The sequence below is a fragment of the Eutrema salsugineum genome, unplaced genomic scaffold (genome assembly GCF_000478725.1).
Source record: "Eutrema salsugineum unplaced genomic scaffold, Eutsalg1_0 scaffold_2, whole genome shotgun sequence".
Lineage (NCBI taxonomy): Eukaryota > Viridiplantae > Streptophyta > Magnoliopsida > Brassicales > Brassicaceae > Eutrema > Eutrema salsugineum.
Genome location: NW_006256829.1, coordinates 19,343,785 through 19,367,036, shown reverse-complemented (window position 1 = coordinate 19,367,036; position 23,252 = coordinate 19,343,785). Strand labels below are relative to the sequence as shown.

Below are 23,252 nucleotides of genomic sequence, written 5' to 3'. Positions count from 1 at the left end.
TAGACAACCTCACTGTGTAATACACTGCACAGTTGTGCACTTGCAGGAAACTAAGGTTTATAAATTTAAAACTTCATCTGCGACCCCCTAATCCTAACATCATCAAGTTTTTGGCGCCGTTGCTGGGGGAGGGGGGGAGGGGGGAGGGGGGGAGGGGGGGAGGGGGGGGGGCATTATCTGTCGAGCTTCTGCCAACCTTCATAGGAAGTAATACTGATTCTTAAACACCATGATCCCTTTGTCTTTTAATTTTTGTTTTTTTCTTAGTTTTAGATTTATGAGACATGGATCACCCTTCAAGGAGAGATCCCTATTCTGAGCAAAGGTTTTACTACCTTCCTTGGCGTGGGTGAGTATGAGTCACTATGCTAGTGTGATTCAAGCTACATGGATCAGAATCCTTAGCCGTACCATCACCATGGACGCCGCGAGCCTCCACCCTTTTGAGATGATACCTATTCGCCCCCTATGGTGAATTGTCGACCATCTCACCCTCGTCCTCATCAAATCATGTACCAGAATGATGAGATCAATCGATTTAGGCTCAAACTCAATCGATTAGAAGCTATGCTAAACCAGTACCTTGATTTTCAAGCTATCAGTGAAGCTACCTTGCGCATGAAGATTGATTATATCTCCATCGAACTTACCAAGAAGTTTGATGATCTTTCTGATCATGTGAAATCCCTAGAAGACCAGACTCTCAAAGATGTTGTGATAACTAAGAGTTTTGAGGCTCTTTATAGAGGTTATCAATCCCCTGTCTTGTAGTACAAGGGGTTATCAAACCAAACTTTTGGAGAGGCACTAATCTATGTTACTTGTAACCTTAAGTCAAGATGATCAAGCAAAGGTTTTTGGTAACTAATCTATTTGAAAAGCAAATAAACATGAAAATGAAGCAAGCGATGATATTTATACTAGATGAAGATGTGAATGATAACAAGTAAATAAGCAAATGATCGCTTGATAATAATAGATGATAAAGGCATAGGCTTTAGACAGGATAAAGGATTCGAGTGTCTCCAAGCTAAACTAGCGAGTTAATGAATCAATATTATCAAACACTTTCATTTAACATGAACTCAAAATATGATAATCCTCTCATGAAGGTATTAAACATCTAGAATGATCCTCTTTCATACCAAAATCCCTTTTGAGAAGCATGAATCAGTCAGTTTGAAAATCCAGTTCAATAAGTCGTTTAAGAGAACAAGCTATCACTCTCGCGATGAAAGACTCTCAAACCCTTAGCCGATTGGTTCAGAAATTTCCTCAAACACTTTTGATGCGAGGAAAGTCTCAGATCTGGACCGCAAGTGATGTGCTTGGATCCAGCTTAGAGTGCAAGATCGGCTAAGGAATGAAACATGCAAGCTAGACCCCTAAACTCACTAATCTATCTTGGAAACACCCTAATCTACCTATCTAAAACCTCTTAAATGGACTACTCACTAATCATAACGAGCTCACTAAATCATTTGCAAGACGTACCTTGGTGTGTGTGAGTGTGAAGCCGAGGTCTTGATGCCAAGGGGTGCACGTGAGCAAAGATCAAGATGAAGATCTCATGAAGAACACGTCAAGAACATGCATAAACCCTAGTCTTCAATCCATCTTCACGTGCATTCTACGAGTTAACTTGTTCTTGAATCTGGGTTCGTGACAAGGGACCTCGGCATGCAATGCCGAGGGGCTTGGTAGTCGAGGGGTTCAGGAAGATGAAGTTCGGCATGCAATACCGTGGTATTTAAGCCGAGGTTCACGTTCAACACTTAGCCGTTTTCAGCTTTGCTTCTCCAGCATACATGATATGTTCATAATTTGCATCATTTAGGTTGCATAAATCATTCCAAATCATGTTTTATTTCATGCATTTTAGGTCCTTAGGGTTTGTTTTAGAACTTAGGAGATGCATTAGGTCCAAATGAGTCTTTGCATGTTTTGAGTGTGTATCAGGTGAATTTGGAGCTGAAAAGATGAATCCAGGAGGTGGAATGGTGAGCAAAGCTTGAAAAGTGGCAAAAATTGGGTCTTTGGAGGTTATCGGCCATTCTCGCTGGCCAGGAAGGTTTTACCGGCCATTTTCATGTACCGCGGGAAGCTTTACCGGCCATTTTCATGTACCGCGAGTGAAGTGTATCGGCCAAAATCTCCGGGTGTAAACATGTCTCAGAAATCGCCTGTCCGGGGAACCTTCCAGTCCGATCCAGATGTCGGGTGCTTCATGGAAGTTGGAGAAGACTTGATCACGGTTTCATAGCAAGTGGAATCACGGAATTCGGACGCCTGAGCAGGAAGTTAAGCTCGTCGGAAGAAACCCCTGTATCGCTGTTGTTTTGGACCGAGCCGACGAGTTCTGAAAGAAATGCGAAGGACGGAGTACTCCCAGGCCGATTCAGTTTCCGGGGTCTTCATGAGACTCAGAGACATTTGAGTCCTCTTTCCAGAACATCCAAGATCATCCAGTTCGGAGCTATGAGCAGGAAGATACGGTCTCCGGAATGGACATATGTATAGACGGCCCTCTCTGATCGTGTGCATTGCGAAGATGAGCCCTCCAGGAAGCCTTCCACTTCCCAAGCACCGAAGCTTCCTTCACCAAAGTTGGATATAAATGAGTCCACTGTCTTCGGCAACCGGAATGACTCAATTCAGACAAGTCTCCAGGAAGTTACACTCTCCGGAATGCGAGATGGTCCAGACAGCCCAGAATGACTAAGTTAAACATGCCGCGATGGAATGCCACGATCCACACTTGGCCATGGCAACTTTTGTGCACCCTCGGCAAATGACACGATCTTCATGCCACGGTCTACACTTGACCGTGGCAAACATACACTTGGTTGAGAAGAACTTTGCAACCATTCGGTGATTGACACGGCCTAAATGCCACGGTCTGAGGCTTGACCGTGGCAACTTCTTGCAACCTTCGGTGATTGGCACGAGCTGAATGCCACGGTCTAGGACTTGACCGTGGCAAATGAACAATTGGCTGGAGGCAACTTTTACACATCTTCGGCGTTTGACACGGTGACTTGCCACGAGTTCCAGATGAAGCTTGATCAGACCGTGGCATCAAAAGGAACCAAGAACACAAGTGAAGGCTTTGACACGGTCAGGATTGCCACGGTCACACCAAGAACACACCAGACCGTGGCCAACCCATACTTGCCCATCAAGGCCGGGTCAGTACCCGGTTTGTTCCGGGTTGACCCGGTTCGCCCAAGCCTCCTTTATAAGGTTTTTAGACCTAATTTGTAGAAAACCTGGAATCTACTTTTAGTCTTCTTTCCCCTTTTGTGAAAACCTACTTAATACACTTTGTTTTAGAGAGCTTAATATCGATTTTGAAGTTTCTTTTTATCCTGTTCCATCATTTCTTATCATCAAATCAAACTTCTAATCATGATTAACAACACATCTTGCAAAGGATTTAGTGTGTTGATCATGATTAGTGAGTAGTCACCTTAATGAGGTTCTAGATGTGTAGGTTAGGGTGCTAAAGTGTTAGATTAGAAGTGCTTAGGGCTAGATTCATTGATTCATTTCTCTAAACAACTGTTCTCTATGCTAGATCCTTGATAATCACTTGAGATCTAGATTCTGGGAATTTCATGCACCAAAAGTGTTTGATGGAATTCCTGAAAGAGTTGTATTAGAGGTTTAAGCATTTTTCTGCATGATGATGTATTGTTATTTGCTTGAATGATCATTGAGAACTGTTTATTAATGCATATTGATTCATATTTCACAAATGGGAATTTTGTTTGAAAATGGATTAGTATAGGGGTTAATACCTTCATGAGAGGATTAACCTAGATTAGAGTTCTTAATCATTTGAATCATGTCTCATCATTGTCATTAGCATTTCTAGTTTAGCACCAAGCACCCTAACCAACTATCATGTCTAGAATCTCATGCCTCCATCATAGTATATTCACATCATTTGTCATTGCTTAGTTCTTGTTTTGTCATTGTCATTAGTTTTTAATCCATTTTATGTTTGTAGTTGTCTCTAGATTAATCAAAACCCACTCTTGTTCACTTGAATTAAGAACTTGATCATATAGCTTAGTGTCTATCACCACATTCTTGGATTGATTAACCTCTTTGTGCTACATTGACAAGGGGATTGATAGCCCTGAGACCCTAAAAAGTCTTGTCTATCAATTGGCGCCGTTGCCAAATTGTGGTTTGTTTAGCATTAAGCTCTGATCTGTTCTTGAGATCAAGTGCTTACTTTCTTGTTTTTACTGATTCCTTTCAAGTTCTGTTTGTGATTTCAGGTGTATGAACACCAGGTCTAGATCAAGAAGCTGTGGTCCTCCTTTCCCTCTCAACGACAACATCAACCTTTTGGTACCAAGGAGGAGAAGGGACAGACGTGGTAGACAGATTGATCAGGCTTACATGGAAGAACAAAGAGATCACGTGGTAGATATAGAACAACCGGTTCAGGAGCAACAGGCTCAGGGTAATGGAGCTGGTAATGGAGTTGGTCAAGGGCTTCATCAGGGTAATGTTCATCAGGAACAGGTGCACCATCAACAAGCTTATGTCCACCAAGGACAAGCTCAAGCTCATCAACAGAGGCATCAAGCCAATGTTCAACAAAGACAACAAGTGCACCACCAACCCCACCCTTTCCAACCACAGCAAAGAAGATATGAGCAACCCCAAGTCTATGTTGGAGAGAATGACAGGGCCAATGCTCATCAGTATGGAGCTGGTATTCAGGCACCTCCTTGCAAAACAACAACTTTGAAGTGAAGGCATCATTGTTGAATATGGTCCAGAACTCAAAGTTCCATGGGTTAGCAATGGAAGACCCCTTGGAACACTTGGACCAGTTTGATAAGGTGTGTGATCTGACAAAGATAAATGGAGTTTCAGAAGACAGCTTTAAGCTAAGACTATTCCCATTCAGTCTTGGTGATAAAGCTCATCAATGGGAGAAGAATCTTCCAAGAGGCTCCATTCAAACCTGGGAGCAATGCAAGCAAGCTTTCTTATATAAGTTCTTCTCAACTTCAAGAACTGCAAAACTGAGGAACCAAATCTCTAGCTTCACTCAACACAGCAATGAGAGTTTTGGTGAAGCATATGAGAGATTCAGGAGCTACACAAACCAATGCCCACACCATGGGTTTAGTGAAGCTTCTCTCCTCAGCACACTCTATAGAGGAGCTCTTCCCAAGATTAGAAACCAACTGGATACTGCTTCAAATGGGAACTTCCTGGGTGAAGAGATTCATGCTGCTTTAGAGCTAGTGGAGAACTTAGCATTGAGCAATGATACCTATGGTGAAGACTATGACAGGTCAAATAGGAATGAAGGTTTAAGCTCAGAACAGAGGCTCACCAGAGAAGTTAAGGAGTTGAGAAGTGAATTAGACAAGTTGAAGCTGGTAACTCACAAGCCAATGCATTTTGTTGGAGAGTATGAGGAACCATCTCAAATCTTTGAGAACATCAGTGAAGAAGGTCTAACCCAAGAGGAACTAAACTACATTGGGAATCAGAGGTTCCAGAGGTATCAGTATGGTAATGCCAATCCAAACCTCTCTTACAGGAACACCAATGTAGCTAACCCACAAGACCAGGTGTATCCCTATCCTCAAGCTCCACAGAACTTTGTTCCCCAGAACAACTTTCAAGGATCTTTTCAACCAAAGAATCAGTTTGGTCAGAATCAAGGTTTTGGTCAGCAACAGCAACCATTTCAGGGTCCTAGTTTCAATACACAGCAGCAAAAGGCACCACCTGGGTTTGGTCCTCCACAGTTCCAACAGCAAGCACCGGTTCAACATCAGTTTCAGCCACCAACTGTTCAACAAAGTCCTGTTTTCAATGTTCTTCTCCAACAGCTCTTACTAGGACAACAAAAGATGGTATCTGACATGGAGACACTGGGCGCAGAACTAAAGTCTATTAAAAAGAACAAGGGCATCTGCACTTCTGAACCACAAGTCTCTCTTCCTGGTAAAGCTTTTCAAAACCCAAAGGATTATTGCAATGCCATCTACTCCAATGATGACCACTCAGCTGTTGTGCAAGAAATAGAAGACCTTCTCTATGGTCAAGTCTCTAGTGAACCTGCACAAACCCATGTGGATGAGAATGCCATTATAGAGGATTTCATGGGCTTCATGCATGAACTCAATGAGGACATTGAGAATAAAAGTGTGGGGGCAGCCGGTTCAGTTCTTTCTGTTCAGCAAGGGAATGATTCGGTGTCTATTGAAACAAAGGAGCTGCCAACTGGTCAAGCAAAGCTAACAGATTGTGCCTCCACCTCTGAATCAACTCAGATGAAGCCCACCTCCCTCCCAAGGCTAGGCAACCCAGGGAAGTTCACCATCTCTTGTACTCTTGGAAACTTTAGAGTTGAGAATGCTTTGTGTGATTCAGGCTCAAGTGTGAATATAATGTCTAAAGATATGATGGAGAAGCTAAAGGTAAGTCTATAACGTCCTACCCCTCTTCTATCACCTTTGGTGATTCCTACTCCAAGAAACCATATGGATTTTTAGAAGACTATCCACTTCAAGTTGGTGAATGCATAATTCCCACTGATTTTGTGATCATGAAGATGAAGAAGACCAAAGAGCTCCCCCTATTGCTTGGAACTGCATTTCTCAACACCACTGGTGCAATGATTGACTTTGATACTCAAAGAGTGGTGCTTACAAAGGTGGATAAGGATGCCTTTTACCCTGTTCAACCACCTTTAGCTGAATTTTGTGGATCAGTTGTTCAAGAGATAGAACCCCCTAAGGTACTTCAGATGAAGTATGTAGAAAGTGCTGGGATTTTAGGTGGATCCCAATCTCTCTCAGCTGTGGAAATGGAAAAAGAACCTCACACCAACTCTGTTTACAAGGATGGGACTGAACAGCCATTGATCAGAGAAGAAGACATCTGGCTCTCATGGTCTCCTACACTTAGTGATCTAAGGATGATTAACACCAAAAGTGATGGCTCAGCATCAGAAGACAAGAGTATTAAACCTGATCTTTCTTCTCAAGACTTTGATCTCACTCCTTGGGTTGATGATGATGGTTCTCTGAAGTATAAGCTGGATTGCAATGGGAAGCCAGGTCTGTTTGCTGAAGTGAGGGCATGTCTCACAAGGGCCATCTTTGATAAAGACCCAGATGGTATTCAAGAGCTGGTGGACAAAGGTCTCAAGGTGGGATCTCAAGGACAAGAGTCTAATGGTTCCCAAAGGCAGCAAACCAACTCAGCTTCCTTGCTCAGGACCATTGAAGTGCTGAAGAGCATCAGTGCTCAACCTCACCCCAGCTAAAAACAGGTTTTCCAAATTCAAACTTAGAGACTTTAAACAAAGTGCTCTTGGGAGACACCCCAAGCTTATCCTTTGTACATATGCTTTTGATCTTTTGATTTCTTTCTTTTTATGTTTTAGGATGTTTTGATGGGTTTGTTTAGTGTCTACAGGTGTTAGGTGTGAGTCTGAACCCTTGGAAAGTGAATGCAAAATGAAAAGAGATGAAGGAATGGAGATAAGCTTGTGCTCTGCCTTTGACATGGGCACTGGCCACGGTCAAGAACAAGGCGTGGCAAGCCTCTTTGTGTTGCCACGGGGAGACAATCACGGTCTCAAGGCCAGGCCATGGCAAAAGAAAAAGAGGAATGGACAAGGCTCGGGGATTGCCACGGTTTAGATTGCCACGGAAAGGAGCCAGACCGTGGCAAAGTACACAGAAATCCCCTTTGTTCGGTGATTGACACGGGCCACAAGACACGGTTAAGGAACTTGGTCGTGGCAAAGGAAACGGAGCATAACTTCGATTCGGATTTTGCCACGAGAAGTTTGCCACAGGAAGACAAGGTGACCGCGGCAAAGAAATGAAGACTGAGTATCCATTCGGTGCATGACACGGCTGGAAGGCACGGGTTCAAGACCAGGCCGTGGCAACATGAAAATGGAGTGTCCAACATTCGGGGTTTGCCACGATGAGTTGTCACGAGGAAGAGATGTGGCCATGGCAAAATTATGGTGGTATGTCCAATATTCAGGGTTTGACACGAGGTATTGCCACGGGAAGAAACCAGGCCGTGGCAAAATCAAGGTGGAAGGACCAATATTCGGAGAATGCCACGGTCTACAAGACACGGGCTAAAGGTTTGACCGTGGCAAAGATTTGGAGGGTTTGACCGAGGAATGAGCACTGCCACGAGGAGTTTGACACGGGGAAACAACCAGACCGTGGCAAGAGAAAGGAAAGGAGACATAGTTCGGGGTCAGACCTCAGCGATTGAGGTAAACACTCAAAACCTTGTAAATAGCATGTAGACTTTCTTTTTCTTTTGCATTTTACTTGTTTGCTTTGATTTCACTTCTTTCTCATGCTTTTATAACACAAGGGACTGTGTTATTTAAGTGTGGAGGAGGAGTTTCATCCTTTACTAATCATGTTTTCTATTTTCTTATTTTACACTTTGAGTCTTAAGTCACATTCTAGTTGCATATTCATGTAGTCTCATCTAAGTGCATATAAAAACAAAAAAAAAAAGGATAAATCTGAAAAATTTACACAAAAAAATGATCATGTAGTTGCATTCTCATTTTTAGGATTGAGTCTAGATTGCATATGCATGTAGGTTGCATCTTGCAGGGAGTAATGATAGGTTTTCTAGAGAGTACATCACTTTGAGAACTTGAATTGAATATGCTTGTGAATCTTTTTCTGTGCTTGCAAAGTCTGAAATGATCTGAATCTGAGAAGCAAGTTTGAATTGAACTCAACTCTGATTAAGTGGGAACCTTGAACTTGACTTGAAAATATCTTGTGATGCATTGTTTGAAAAAGCTTGTGGATACCGATATACATACTTGAGCTAGAACCATTGTTTTTACCACTCTTTTTCCTTAGCTCAAGTAGCTGAATCCACATCATGGATCAGTTCCCTCACCTTGAACCCATCCTTCTTTCAAGCCAATGTTTGTGTGTGAATTGAAAGGCCACCTTGGATCAAACTTAGCAGAAAGTGTTAGGTTTAGAGCGACAAGGGTAAGTCTCATTGAGTGCTGTGTTCCAACATCATGGAACTGAGAGTTTTGGCGAGAAATAAGTGTGGGGGAAAAGACTTGTTGGTGAGTGGAAAAAGGTGAGATGAGTGGGAAAGAGAGAGTGGAAATAGCTAGGGGAATGAAAGAAAAAGAAATCAGTCTTGGTGTTTTGAGAAAGTGAGCTCTGGTTTGTTGAAAAGAAAGAGTCTAGCCTCTAAGTAAAAAGGAAAGAAGCCAAAAGGCTCAAATGTTTTGAAAAGAAAGAAAGAAGAGGCTAGAGGTTGCAAAAGGAAAAGAGCTATGTAAAGTTTGTGTTCCAAGACTTGAGAGTGAAAGTGAAAATTAAATCCCCTAGTGTGAGAAAATGAGAGTGAAAAGTGAGGGTTTTTGAGCAAGTGAGGAAGCTTTGAGTAGAGGGTGGGGAGTGATGAGTCTTTGCCCTTGTATGCATAGGTTGCTTTTTACCTTTAGCATTCTGCCAAAGTTTGATCATTCATAGAGAGATCCCTTTGCTGCATTTGACCCACTTGAACACCGATGAGATCATTTTAATCTCATAGCCTCTCCCTAGCCAAGCCAGCTTGTTTAAACATTGCATCATGAGGTTCACCTGATAAAAACTTAATGAATGTGAGAGTTGAGAGAGAGAAGAACTTGTGGAGATTCCTTGCTGAGTTGATATATATCTGAGTATGACTTTGCATTGCATAATTGAGCATGAACTTGAATTCTTATTGTGATCACTTCTCTCAAAAAGAAAATGTGAACTCCCATTGTGCACAACCTCTTTCTCTCATTTGCTCTTTTTGCTTGAGGACAAGCAAAGGACAAGTGTGGGGGAGTTGATATGTTCATAATTTGCATCATTTAGGTTGCATAAATCATTCCAAATCATGTTTTATTTCATGCATTTTAGGTCCTTAGGGTTTGTTTTAGAACTTAGGAGATGCATTAGGTCCAAATGAGTCTTTGCATGTTTTGAGTGTTTATCAGGTGAATTTGGAGCTGAAAAGATGAATCCAGGAGGTGGAATGGTGAGCAAAGCTTGAAAAGTGGCAAAAATTGGGTCTTTGGAGGTTATCGGCCATTCTCGCTGGCCAGGAAGGTTTTACCGGCCATTTTCATGTACCGCGGGAAGCTTTACAGGACATTTTCATGTACCGCGAGTGAAGTGTATCGGCCAAAATCTCCGGGTGTAAACATGTCTCAGAAATCGCCTGTCCGGGGAACCTTCCAGTCCGATTCAGATGGCGGCTGCTTCATGGAAGTTGGAGAAGACTTGATCACGGTTTCATAGCAAGTGGAATCACGGAATTCGGACGCCTGAGCAGGAAGTTAAGCTCGTCGGAAGGAACCCCTGTATCGCTGTTGTTTTGGACCGAGCCGACGAGTTCTGAACAAAATGCGAAGGACAGAGTACTCCCAGGCCGATTCAGTTTCCGGGGCCTTCATGAGAATCAGAGACATTTGAGTCCTCTTTCCACAACATCCAAGATCATCCAGTTTGGAGCTATGAGCAGGAAGATACTGTCTCCGGAATGGACATATGTATAGACGGCCCTCTCTGATCGTGTAAATGCATTGCGAAGATGAGCCCTCCAGGAAGCCTTCCACTTCCCAAGCACCGAAGCTTCCTTCACAAAAGTTGGAGATAAATGAGTCCACTGTCTTCTGCAACCGGAATGACTCAATTCGGACAAGTCTCCAGGAAGTTACACTCTCCGGAATGCGAGATGGTCCAGACAGCCCAGAATGACTAAGTTAAACATGCCGCAATGGAATGCCACGATCCACACTTGGCCATGGCAACTTTTGTGCACCCTCGGCAAATGACATGATCTTCATGCCACAGTCTACACTTGACCGTGGCAAACATACACTTGGTTGAGAAGAACTTTGCAACCATTCGGCGATTGACACGGCCTAAATGCCACGGTCTGAGGCTTGACCGTGGCAACTTCTCGCAACCTTCGGTGATTGGCACGAGCTGAATGCCACGGTCTGGGACTTGACTGTGGCAAATGAACAATTGGCTGGAGGCAACTTTTACACATCTTCGGTGTTTGACACGGTGACTTGCCACGAGTTCCAGATGAAGCTTGATCAGACCGTGGCATCAAAAGGAACCAAGAACACAAGTGAAGGCTTTGACACGGTCAGGATTGCCATGGTCACACCAAGAACACACCAGACCGTGGCAAACCCATACTTGCCCATCAAGGCCGGGTCAGTACCCGGTTTGTTCTGGGTTGACCCGGTTCGCCCAAGCCTCCTTTATATGGTTTTTAGACCTAATTTGTAGAAAACCTGGAATCTACTTTTAGTCTTCTTTCCCCTTTTGTGAAAACCTACTTAATACACTTTGTTTTAGAGAGCTTAATATCGATTTTGAAGTTTCTTTTTATCCTGTTCCATCATTTCTTATCATCAAATCAAACTTCTAATCATGATTAACAACACATCTTGCAAAGGATTTAGTGTGTTGATCATGATTAGTGAGTAATCACCTTAATGAGGTTCTAGATGTGTAGGTTAGGGTGCTAAAGTGTTAGATTAGGAGTGTTTAGGGCTAGATTCATTGATTCATTTCTCTAAACAACTGTTCTCTATGCTAGATCCTTGATAATCACTTGAGATCTAGATTCTGGGAATTTCATGCACCAAAAGTGTTTGATGGAATTCCTGAAAGAGTTGTATTAGAGGTTTAAGCATTTTTCTGCATGATGATGTATTGTTATTTGCTTGAATGATCATTGAGAACTGTTTATTAATGCATATTGATTCATATTTCACAAATGGGAATTTTGTTTGAAAATGGATTAGTATAGGGGTTAATACCTTCATGAAAGGATTAACCTAGATTAGAGTTCTTAATCATTTGAATCATGTCTCATCATTGTCATTAGCATTTCTAGTTTAGCACCAAGCACCCTAACCAACTATCATGTCTAGAATCTCATGCCTCCATCATAGTATATTCACATCATTTGTCATTGCTTAGTTCTTGTTTTGTCATTGTCATTAGACTTTAATCCAGTTTATGTTTGTAGTTGTTTCTAGATTAATCAAAACCCACTCTTGTTCACTTGAATTAAGAACTTGATCATATAGCTTAGTGTCTATCACCACATTCTTGGATTGATTAACCTCTTTGTGCTACATTGACAAGGGGATTGATAGCCCTGAGACCCTAAAAAGTCTTGTCTATCAATACATGTCTCGATCTTGACATACCGAGGAGTTAGTACGAGTTCTAGTCCAAAGAGTTTCAGGGGACGAGCCTCGGCCTAAGCAATTTCGAGGTAATGATGCCGAGGTTCGTAGAGACACTTAGCGCGTATCGCACTCCTTGGGCTCGTACTGATCAACTCGTCTTCCGATTGCAATAACTTTCAGCACACGACTTCAAATGTCTTGAAACCAATTCTCTGACCAATATTACTCATTCAGCTCAAACTTTGGTGAAGAAACCATCGGAGATTGGAAAGTGGAAGGCTCCCCGGATTGCTCATCTTTGCACCGCATCGGGATGACCGGAGAAACAGCTTTTATATTGATGTCTCTTCCGGAGACGATATCTTCCAAACCACTGCTCCAAATTGGGCGATCTCAGGTGTTCCGGAAAGAACACTCAAAGATCTCGAATAATGATGAAGGCCCTGTAAACTGATTCGAGCTGTAAGGGCATCGTCCCACGTAATCTTCAAAACTTATCGGATCGGCTTTTGAATGCATGCGAGACAGGTGTGTCTTCCGGTGGCGATATCTCTTACACGCTGCTCCGAATTCTGTGATTCCAACTGTTCTGGGATCTTAGCTTGATTATCTCTAATTTTGATGAATACCCCATCAACTGATTCGGACCAGAAGATTCCCCGGATTTGCGATCTTTGATGTGCGGGGGTGGAAATGGATTTTAGCCGAGAAATGCTTCCCGCGGTAAGGAAAATGTTCGAGAAACGTGTACCGCGGTAAGCTTTTTAGCCGGTAAAAACTTCTCGCCTCGACATAAAACTTCACCCGATGGAGTTTTCACCCGGTAATGATTTTTAGCCGGTAAAGACCACCCGACAACAAAGACCACCCGGTACAAGTTTTCGCCGAGATATTCCTCCAAGCGGTTTTCACCATTTTTGAACCTCTTCTTCACCGTTTCAACTCCTGATCTTCCTCTTGAGCTCCAAATAGCCTCCAAAGCACCTGATAAAGACTCCAAACCATGCAAAACTCTTTGGGACCTAATGCAAATCCTAAAGCCTATTTTGATGCCTAAAGACCTAAAATGAATGAGAAAACACATGATTTGGACTCTAAAGTGCAGTTTAAATGATGCAAAATATAGACATATCATGTTGCTCCACTTAAAAAGAGAATGGAAGAGCATATAAAACAGAAGTATGATATTATTCAAAACTCAAGTGATATTAGGGATTCAAAGCAAGAAATCAATAAGACCAGAAAGTTTGCTTCATGGTACAGAGAGAAATGATGAGCTGCAAGAGATTGAATCTCGCCTTAGTACACTCGAATACAAGGCTAGAGAAACTGATTCAAACATGAACTATCTCTCAGAATCCCATAAGACTACAAACTCTTTTGTAAAAGAAACCTTTAAGAATCATACGAATGAATCTTCTATTCATAATCAAGGAAAAGAGGAGCAGTTACCAAATTCATCTGCAACAGGCCCTGGAAGAGAATACATAACTGCAGTGAGATTGTTCAAGACAAAGAAGAAGGTGGATTTCTCAAGACAAGTTCAGAACTCCCCACCGCGAATGCATATTCCTCAGCTGCTGTGGAGCCACATCCCACCGCGGTCACGCACTCCTTACCCGTTGTGCAAGATGCATCCCACCACAGTCGTGATTCTCTCAGCCGCGTAGGATGACTTTTCTGCCTCACTCATGAAACCTGCAACTTGTTATGAGTCCTCTCCAATCCTAAAATCTAAAACCCATTCATCAGAGCAAAATACCTTCAACATAGAAAACCAAGTTCCAAACACTGACCAAGACCTAGAAACACATTCTCCATGTTCCATGTAAGATGACCATGGAATGTGATGAAGAAGCAATAAGTCAATCTGACACCTAAGAAGGTTAAGACAATATATTCATATATGTGCTTTGATGTTGCAGATTCTTACTGTGAGTTTTACCCATGCCAAAGAAGAAAGACTAATTCGAACTCTGCACAAAATCCAAGACCATAAGATACTAAGAGATATGAATAGCAAAATTAATATGTTAATTTTTTTTTAAAAAGAGAGAAAGAAATGATGAAACAAATATGTATAACATTGAGTGGGAGAGAGAGGGTATTCTTGTATGTATATTTACAATGAATGAATATGTTTCTTATATAGAGTAGAATTTAACACATGTGACAGTAATCAGATATAATGGCATATGGGCTCTATCATTAATCATATACACACTTTTTTTTTAACTTGTAATATTTCTTTTAAAGTCCTTTGTCATTTATATTGTAATATATTGTCAAGTGCCTCGTCAAAAGTCTTTCTTGAAAAACACTATGAAAAAACCATAATAAAATAAAAAGAGTATAACCATGCAAGCTCCTCCTCAAATAACTAGGATATATTTCATCGATGATGCATTCCAATATTGTTTACATATTTTCGAGATATTGAAGTAGGTGACGATGTATGCAGTTTTAATTCTTTTAGGTACACACACCTGTCTGTCATAATCACTTCTAAGAAGTTTTTATTCTTGATAAACTCACCATATTTTAAGATAATGTGATCCATTATGTGGGTGATCGTTTAAAACCATAAAGAGATCTATTAAACAAACATAAATTATTAGGATATTTCTTCTCTACAAATCCTTATGGTTGAACCATCACAGTTTGCTCTTCCAGGATGCTAGACAGTAAAGCAGATTTTAACATCCAATTGCTGCAACTCCATACACAAATGAACAATCACATATAGAAGAAACATTATGTACGCAAAAATTACTATATGTGAAAAAACATTATGATAATAAATACCATCTTTCTAAGTAAAAACTCTTACAAACAATGAAACAAGTCTAGCTTTAATCTAAGTTTGCTACAAACAACTAGTTATCACAAATGATTCTTGTTTGGAGACACCAATTCCTTATTCATAGTGAATAAAGTTTTCATAAAAATGTTTGTCATTTATAAAATACTTCGTTATTTCTTTGTTTACTACCTAATTGACTATTGCTTTAAACGATTATCTATCATGATACTTGTATGTTTTAGTGTTTGTTTAAAACTGTTCACCAACAGAGTTTGCTCTATTTTTGGTTTGGTTATAACAAAAATTCAAATAAATTCTGGGAAGTTACATTTATTTGATTTTAAGAATTATCAGCTTTTTTAAAACGAATGTCTATACAAGGTAAAAATAGATACCAATAAGTACAGAAATCATAAAAAAAAAAAAAAAAAAAAGTACAGAAATCATACAAGAATCTCACACATTTGATTTCTTATACATGAAAATTGAAATACTTACACACATTCACCACATCTGCTTCATTATACATACAGACTGCTTTAAGTATGGTATATTCGTATATGCATATATTTTTCTTCGAATTTTCATACATTTTCTTCGGCCTTGAAGTTATAGATCGAAACTGTGGCTATTGAAGTGGAAAAGGGGATGATTAGCGGATCGCCAGATGCTATGTGACCGTATTTCTTTGGCAACAGTTGACTGAAGACTCGCCGGTCCGCATACTATAACTCCAACATCCACGTTTCCCCATTTCACATTCAAAGACTCAAATGTCTCTGCAAATAAATGTTCATTATAATAATAAATATTTTTGCAAATATAAGAATATTTTACAGAACCATTCAAAGGCGAAACAAAGAAAACCGTTTATACTTTGGGTTTGCATTAGGATCGTCTGATTTAACTGAATCAAAACCCGCTTTAAGAACCAGTCCAAAATTAAATAAACTGATTTTGTTTTTTTTTTTATTACCAAACAAACCATAATCAAAATCAAACCAATTTGAAAAGTAGAGTGAGATAGTTTGTCTTTGAAAATCTTCCGTGGAAAATCGTTCAAGTACAGTAGTTTGGTTTTACAACCAAATTCGAACCAAAACTAAGACTGTTTGAAATCAAACAGATCCTTATGTTAATTTTGTTCTCATTCAGTTTCTATATTCATAAGCAGGAAAAAGAAAACTTTTAATTTCTCTGTGGATCGGTTCATCAACTCGAACCTTCATAAAAACCATTTTAAAAAGAGAAATTTACAAATTATATCACTTTCTGAATTTAGTTTACACAAAATATCATTTTCTGGTACTATAACCATTTTTCAGCTTTTACATTAGCTAGATTACAATTATATACTTGTCAACTACACATAATTACAAATAAAAAGTAAAAAGTCACACTCTCTCTCTTGTGTTTCTTCTGCGACTACAATATATTTTATTTTTTTTATTTTTTTTTTCTATTCTTTCTTTCCTCAAACTTATATTTCTCATATTTTATTTTTTTATTATTTTCTTTTTATAGAAAAAAATATCAATTATATCTACTTTATGTCTATATTTTGATACCTATTTTATAATAATTTACATAATTATATAATTTATATATATTATATAAAAAAATACATATATATAGTATGTACATGGATACCATATTATCGTGAAACAGCATGTATGTTCATATAATTGCATCCACGTGTACCATATTATCGTGGAACAGCGTGTATGTTCATGTAATTGCATCCACGTGTACCATATGTGCATGCAACTTTGTCCATATTGATCACATGTTCGTGGATACGTCTAAATATGGATACATGTACGTATCTACGTGGACACAACTATATAACTGCATGTACGTTTTATCTAATTATACGTATTACATATAAGTAAACTATCAAAAAATGGTACTCAAAATATAGATATAAACGAGATATAGTTGATAGTGTAAAAATAACTATGAAATTATTTTTTTAAAAGAAAATAAACTAAATAAATTATAGAGAACATAGGTGTGAGGAAAAGAGAGAAAAGAAAGAAAAAAAAAATATATCGTCAGAAAAAGGGAGACAAGAGAAAGAGTGTGACTTTTTATTTTTAATTTGATTTATCTTTAGTTCAAAAATTACAAAGAGTAAAAAAAGGATAAAATTGTAATCTAGCCAATGTAAAAGCTGAAAAAATGTTATAGTAGCAGAAAGTGATATTCTGTGAAATAAAAAGAAACAAAGTGATATAATTTGTAAACGACTCTTTGAAAAACCCATCCGGAGAGAAAATAAATAGTTTTTTTTTATATATTTTTAATATATATATATAAACCATTATTTATATCGAACCACACTTGTAAAAGAAAGAGACTTGGAATATTTTCAATTACTTTTTTTATATCTATTTTTGTAATATAATCAATATTTTTAATTTGTATTTTAGATATATTTTATATAGATACAATAATAAGTAAAAAAATTATTTTTATATTAAGATATAATTTGTTTTTGTAAATTTAATATTTTTCTAATATTAAATATAACCGTTATTAGGAAAACAGAATTATAATCTGTTCATTTATATTAACTAGAAAAAAACTATAATCATAAATCTGACTCACTCGTTGACATTACCATATGTAAAAATATTTCTTAATTATAAATATTTAAAGTTTTAGGCTGATTGATCATGATAAAAATATACAATAACATATCATTTATTATATTCGTAATATTATTAAAATTTAAATATAATTTGTAAGATATACTAATATCTGACTTTGATTATTAATCTAATCTATATTTAAAGAAATTCAAATTATTATGATTAAAATTTAATTTTGTCGAAATTATGTTTAAATATAAATTAAAAAATAATATTTTATTAATATTCTACTAATTGACTTGTTTGGTAATTAAATAGCTATCCACAAAATAATATAGTGTAATATAAAAATTTTCCAAAAATAGTATACATATCAGAATTAATTCAAACAGATTTTTTTTTAAATAGGAATGTTTGAATGCATATGCAAAAAAAAAATCTTTTAATAGTATAGATTTTATGATTATATAATTTTTTAATTTGAAATGATAGCAATGTAAACTTTTTTATTATTATTATGTAAATATATATTACTATACAGCCAATATATATATATATATAAGTGTTAAAATGGATTAACCCATCTTTTTAACATGCTTCAAATCAGCTCACTATCTTATGTTTTGACAAATCAACCGGCAAACAATAGTATTTATAAAAATATTATTCTAATATATATATATATATATATATATATATATATATATATATTTTTAAAATGGGTTAACACGTCTTTTTAACATGCATCAAATCAGCCTATAATTATGTATTCTTTAAAAATTCAACCTGCAAAAGATATCGATTGTAAAACATGATTCTAATACATCTATTTATACTACCGTATAGTCTAAAAATTTACTAATTTTAAATGTTTAAAATTTTAGTATAATTAATTATGATAAACAGATACAATTAAATATTTTTTTAAACTCTTTATTATTATCACTGATGGAAAAAAAAAGTCACACAAAAGAAACAGTATTATGTTTATAACCTCTGACATACTGACATATTTTTTATAATCTGCATTATTATGTGAATATTATTTAAAATTTAATATGTAATTTAAATCTAAATTATTTATTTTTTTAAAAGTTATTATTGTTTAAATTTTTTGATAAATAATATTGTACCTATATTTAAAGAAATCTAAAATAATCTAAATTGATATTTGAATTTTCCGAATTAATCATAATATAATATAAAATATATTTTTTATTAATACATTTTTGATGTATTGCAGTGATTAAAATTTTCGGCAAAATCCAAAAATAGTATAGATTGTCTCAAAAACAGAATCCAAATACAAACCAAAACCGAATTCGTGTCAAGCCGAACCGAATGATACTTTCAATTTTAAAGACACAAAAAGTTAGTTGGAAAATGAATAACAACGCAAACTATATATTAAAGTGATATCGTACCTTTAAAGTCTGGTCTCGTGCCATAACGAGTAGTGATGAAACTCTGGATGTCGTCTTCTGTGTCAAGGCTTTTAAGTTCCGCAGATGCATTTTGAGGTTCTTCTTGGTTTGAACCTACCTTTTTGTGGCCACTTGCTTCTACTTCACTGGTTTTATGACCCCAAAGATGCCAGAAAACAACTACAGAACCTCCAAAAATCAACACACTTGCAACCATACAAACCACAAACAAAAGTCCCTTGTACCACCATGTCGTTATGTTATATTTGTTTATGTAAAAGATGTCCAACAATGTGATCATTGAAATAAATCCAATGGTGGATGCAATGAGATAGAGTCCAGACCATATATTATCCCCTGTACCAACTAAAACTGACATGGGACACCCGTTGGTCCGTGGCTTCACAGAAGGATTCACTATCTTGTGAACCAACCCATCTTCCTGTGTAACAATGAAACAAAGCATAATTCATCAAACTAAGGCTCCCTTTTTTCAGAGCCAGAAGTCTTGTGTAAGACTTACCAAGAGAGGCTCAGATTGTCGTGTGACATAGATGTTAATCTCAAGTTTTAGTTTGTGAGAGAAGGAAGGACAAATGGAAGGTATGTCGATTGCTGAGAGCAGAGAGAGCTCGTCTGAGTTTTTTATTGCCCAGATAACTAAAACCTTCTTTGGTAAACAAGCTTTCCCATCTCTTTTACGGTGAAGGATATCACTTAAGATGGCGAAAAAGGGTGAAATCCCGATTCCTCCGGCTACTAAGACCAGATTCTCGTACCTGCCCTCCAATAGAAATATTTTCAGAGTCAAGCTAAAAGCTTATTGTATGGAAAAGAATCAAAATTGATAATCTATTTAAACGCATTACGTCAAGTGGTATGGAGATTCATGGCCATAAGGACCTTCCACACAAGTTGTGATTTTGGGATATGACTGAGGAGAAAGGAGCTGATCTTGGTTCTCTGCCTCATATAGCTTTGACAAACGGTCCCTAAGCTTTGCAGTCCAGCAACCAAGAACCTTAATGAGGACCGCAACATGATGGTTCCCATCTAGAGGACTTGATGAAACACTGAAAGGATGCCATTGTAGCCATGATAGTTCCCTCACTTGAAGAAAGACAAAACTCAGTGCATTGTACCGCATATCTGGTTTTAACAGAATTACAGAGGAAAAAGTCAGTAACTGCTTTCGATTAGAGGTAGAGGACTCTCTAACTATAGAGATTAAACAGAATTATTACTCGGTGGTTTCGAAAGAACGAGTTCAAGAGTTCCACAAGGTAAACTCTTTGCAGAGATAACATCCACGGTCCTTCTTGATTGGCAGAATCTCAAGAAACGGTCAAGAATGAAAAGGAATATTCCTCCAGCAACTATGCTGAATATGAAGTCACCAACGTGAAGTGCCAAGAAGACTACAAATACAATGTATAGTTGATGGGTGTAGAAGAAGAGCTCAAAGTAATACTTTCTGACGTAGTGAAGCGACGTGACCCACATAAGTAAACCAGCCACAAGACTTATAACTCCAGGAAACACAGCAATTCCAATAGCTTTCCACTCAAATATCTAAGAGACGACAGATAGTAGTAGTTGAATATGATGAAACTTTGAAATAGAAAAACAGATATAAAAAAAGATTGGATTCCATGTTTATTCATATAAGACTAGGTTCCTTATACTTATCGATGTTGGATTATTGCTCTTATCAGTCCATCTTGTACCAAACCTCACTATTAAAACAATATCATAACGGGTTTACGGCTTCCAATCAAAACTAGTTGACAATAAATAGATTGATCTATAACCATTGTATGTATGACTCCTAACACAAAAAGGAAGAAAAAAGAATTATGTTGAAATAATCTTACCATCTCTAGAAGTTGACCTCGCATCATCCATCCAACAACATAACAGAGGCCATGTAAGGAGAAGAAAGCCATTGTTATATGACCAAGCCAAACATGATATTTTGTAGCATGCTCGAAAGGTATATCGATAAGACGGAGGAGAATGGAGCCTCTCGAGATGGGAAGAAACAAAAATACCATACACAATAACCCAATCATCCCGAAACGTAGACCTGTTATCTCCAACAGAAGAGTACTGCACACACAATAATTGGAATGAGAGAAGGAAGAAAAACAAATATAAACTAAGAAAGGAAGAAAGGAGTTTAAGAACCTTCTGTCCTTTGGAAGCACATGAAAGAGATCAAGAAGATTAAGATTCCTCAGAGTGTAAGCATAGATAGCCCAAAGGAAAAAAATAGAGAAGATCATAATTCCAAGAAACTCAGCTGCAGAAACAACTCCGAATGGTCCATCCACAAGAACAGGAAATGTCCATAGCCTAAACCTTGGGAATTTTGAAATCTTCTTCCTTCAAATATCACCAAAACAGACATAAGATCACCAAAACAGGCATTTTTATGGAATCAAAAATTTGCTAGAATCCAAAAAGCTTGATAAAATATGGAGATTACTGTATATTATTTTAGGGTATATCTAGATTGCTTTGGCATTGGATATAATCATATAAACACTTCTTTTGTTCCTAATTTACAATCAATGGGAAAGAGTTTATAAGAACAAACTCTAACTTTTAAAATAATTAACGCTCAGCTTTTCTCTCTGAATCGTTTCTGCATTCTAAACACATTTTCCTTTGATTTCTTCAAAATCCTTCCGAGAAATCGTTCTGTTCATCGAAATTAGTATTGTCTAATACTTACAGATTATATTAGTTTATTAGGGTTTATATAATAATATTCAAATATCTTTATTTGCCATTGTTATTCAGAGATTAACTCAATAAAACTTTAATCTTTGAAATAATGATTCTTGATCATACGTACTTAGTGAACACTTTCTCTTCCCCAGCAATGATCAGATACAGAGAAGCTAATACGGAGATAACAAGAATCGGACCACTGAAAATCAAGAACATGCTTCCTACAATTCGCAAGATCAAAAATTAGTGAACAATTTTGGATATTTTTTCTTCGGAGAAAACGAAGAAAAAAATGTTTGTAAAAAAACCTGCTGTTCCAAAGAGAGTTTTGGAGGAGACTTCTCTCCACTTTGTCAGAAATCCATCGCCGAGTTTCCCAGGGTACATCAAAAGGAAAACAACCCATGCAACGAAAATCACAGACATTACAACTTTAAGAATCCATTTCAAAGACGAAGCCACCATTGACGACGAGGATGATGATGATGATGATGATGATGATGATGATGATGGCTTTGGCAAAAGAGGGGTTTCATGTTCATCCATTGTTACTACTCTAAAATCTTTGTGAATCTCTACTTTGGTTTTAGCTTTCTCAGTGTAGTGATGAGAGGTGGCTTAGAGGTAGTAGCATCGGGTTTTAAGGAGACGTTATTAGAGAAATTGAGGAGATAATTAGGAGACAAAAATTTTCTGAACCATTCGAGGTTACATCATTCTCATTAATGAAAGATTCCTTCCAACATCAATCCTTGTACACAATTAAAATAAAATAAAACAATAAATAAAATACATAAAAAAAAAGAGTAAAGGGGAAGAAGGCAAATTTACATGTGAGAGTAACGTACTTGGGAGAGAGAGACACGTTTCATTTCAACCACAATTAAAGGATTGTGAGTAGTGAGTACTCTGAGTTCTAGATAAGATGATTATTATGAGGAGTGTGATGATAATTTCACGGTGTTACACTAGTTGATATTATATATATGGTTACAAGAGAATTTGAAACACAATGTATATTGTGTATAAAATACTGTTTTTGTAAATAAGTAGTTGTACATCTCCATCAAAAATAGATTTTATGATAAATATTTATTAAATAATTAAAAATCTCAAATTTTTATATATTATATAAAATAGGTGTATATATATATATGTATATATGTATATGAGGTGAAATATAATTATGTATATAATATAGAAGAGACGAGAGAGAAAAAGGGATGAGAGGAAGTAATTTCTCTTTCTATTATTACTACTTCTCTTCCCACTATAATTACAAAGGTTGAGACAACATATTTATAGCTAAAGTATACAAATGGCTAAGTCGGTGAACTTGAGGCGGTGAAAGAAACTTTCACAACAAGTAAAACTAAAACAATAATATAGTAGTGTGGATAATTATTTATTTCTTTAACACTCTCCCTTAATTATCCATT

At 37.4% G+C, this 23,252-nt stretch overlaps 1 protein-coding gene and 1 non-coding gene across 2 annotated transcripts; both read right to left on the bottom strand.

Moving 5' to 3' along the window:
• Positions 1–5,045: 5,045 nt before the first annotated feature.
• Positions 5,046–5,152, bottom strand: LOC112086873. The gene has a single exon (XR_002899727.1). It is a non-coding gene; the product is annotated as a small nucleolar RNA R71 (small nucleolar RNA).
• A 10,262-nt stretch (positions 5,153–15,414) lies between these two features.
• LOC18016395 (ferric reduction oxidase 7, chloroplastic) lies at positions 15,415–22,359 on the bottom strand. The gene is made up of 9 exons (XM_006402180.2): positions 22,122–22,359; positions 21,938–22,034; positions 21,265–21,462; positions 20,952–21,186; positions 20,322–20,649; positions 19,947–20,226; positions 19,601–19,856; positions 19,078–19,519; positions 15,415–15,838 (listed from the first exon to the last, which is right to left on the bottom strand). Exons 1-9 carry the CDS (start codon positions 22,357–22,359, stop codon positions 15,669–15,671), a joined length of 2,244 nt encoding a protein of 747 aa, XP_006402243.2. The 3' UTR covers positions 15,415–15,668.
• Positions 22,360–23,252: the final 893 nt, after the last annotated feature.

Coding starts and splice junctions, on each gene's coding strand:
- LOC18016395 (XM_006402180.2), bottom strand. CDS start 22,359: ATGGATGAACATGAAACCCCTCTTTTGCCAAAGCCATCATCATCATCA. Junction 22,035..22,121: donor AACTCTCTTTGGAACAGCAG/GTTTTTTTACAA, acceptor TGCGAATTGTAG/GAAGCATGTTCTTGATTTTC. Junction 19,857..19,946: donor GAATCTCCATACCACTTGAC/GTAATGCGTTTA, acceptor ATTGGAGGGCAG/GTACGAGAATCTGGTCTTAG.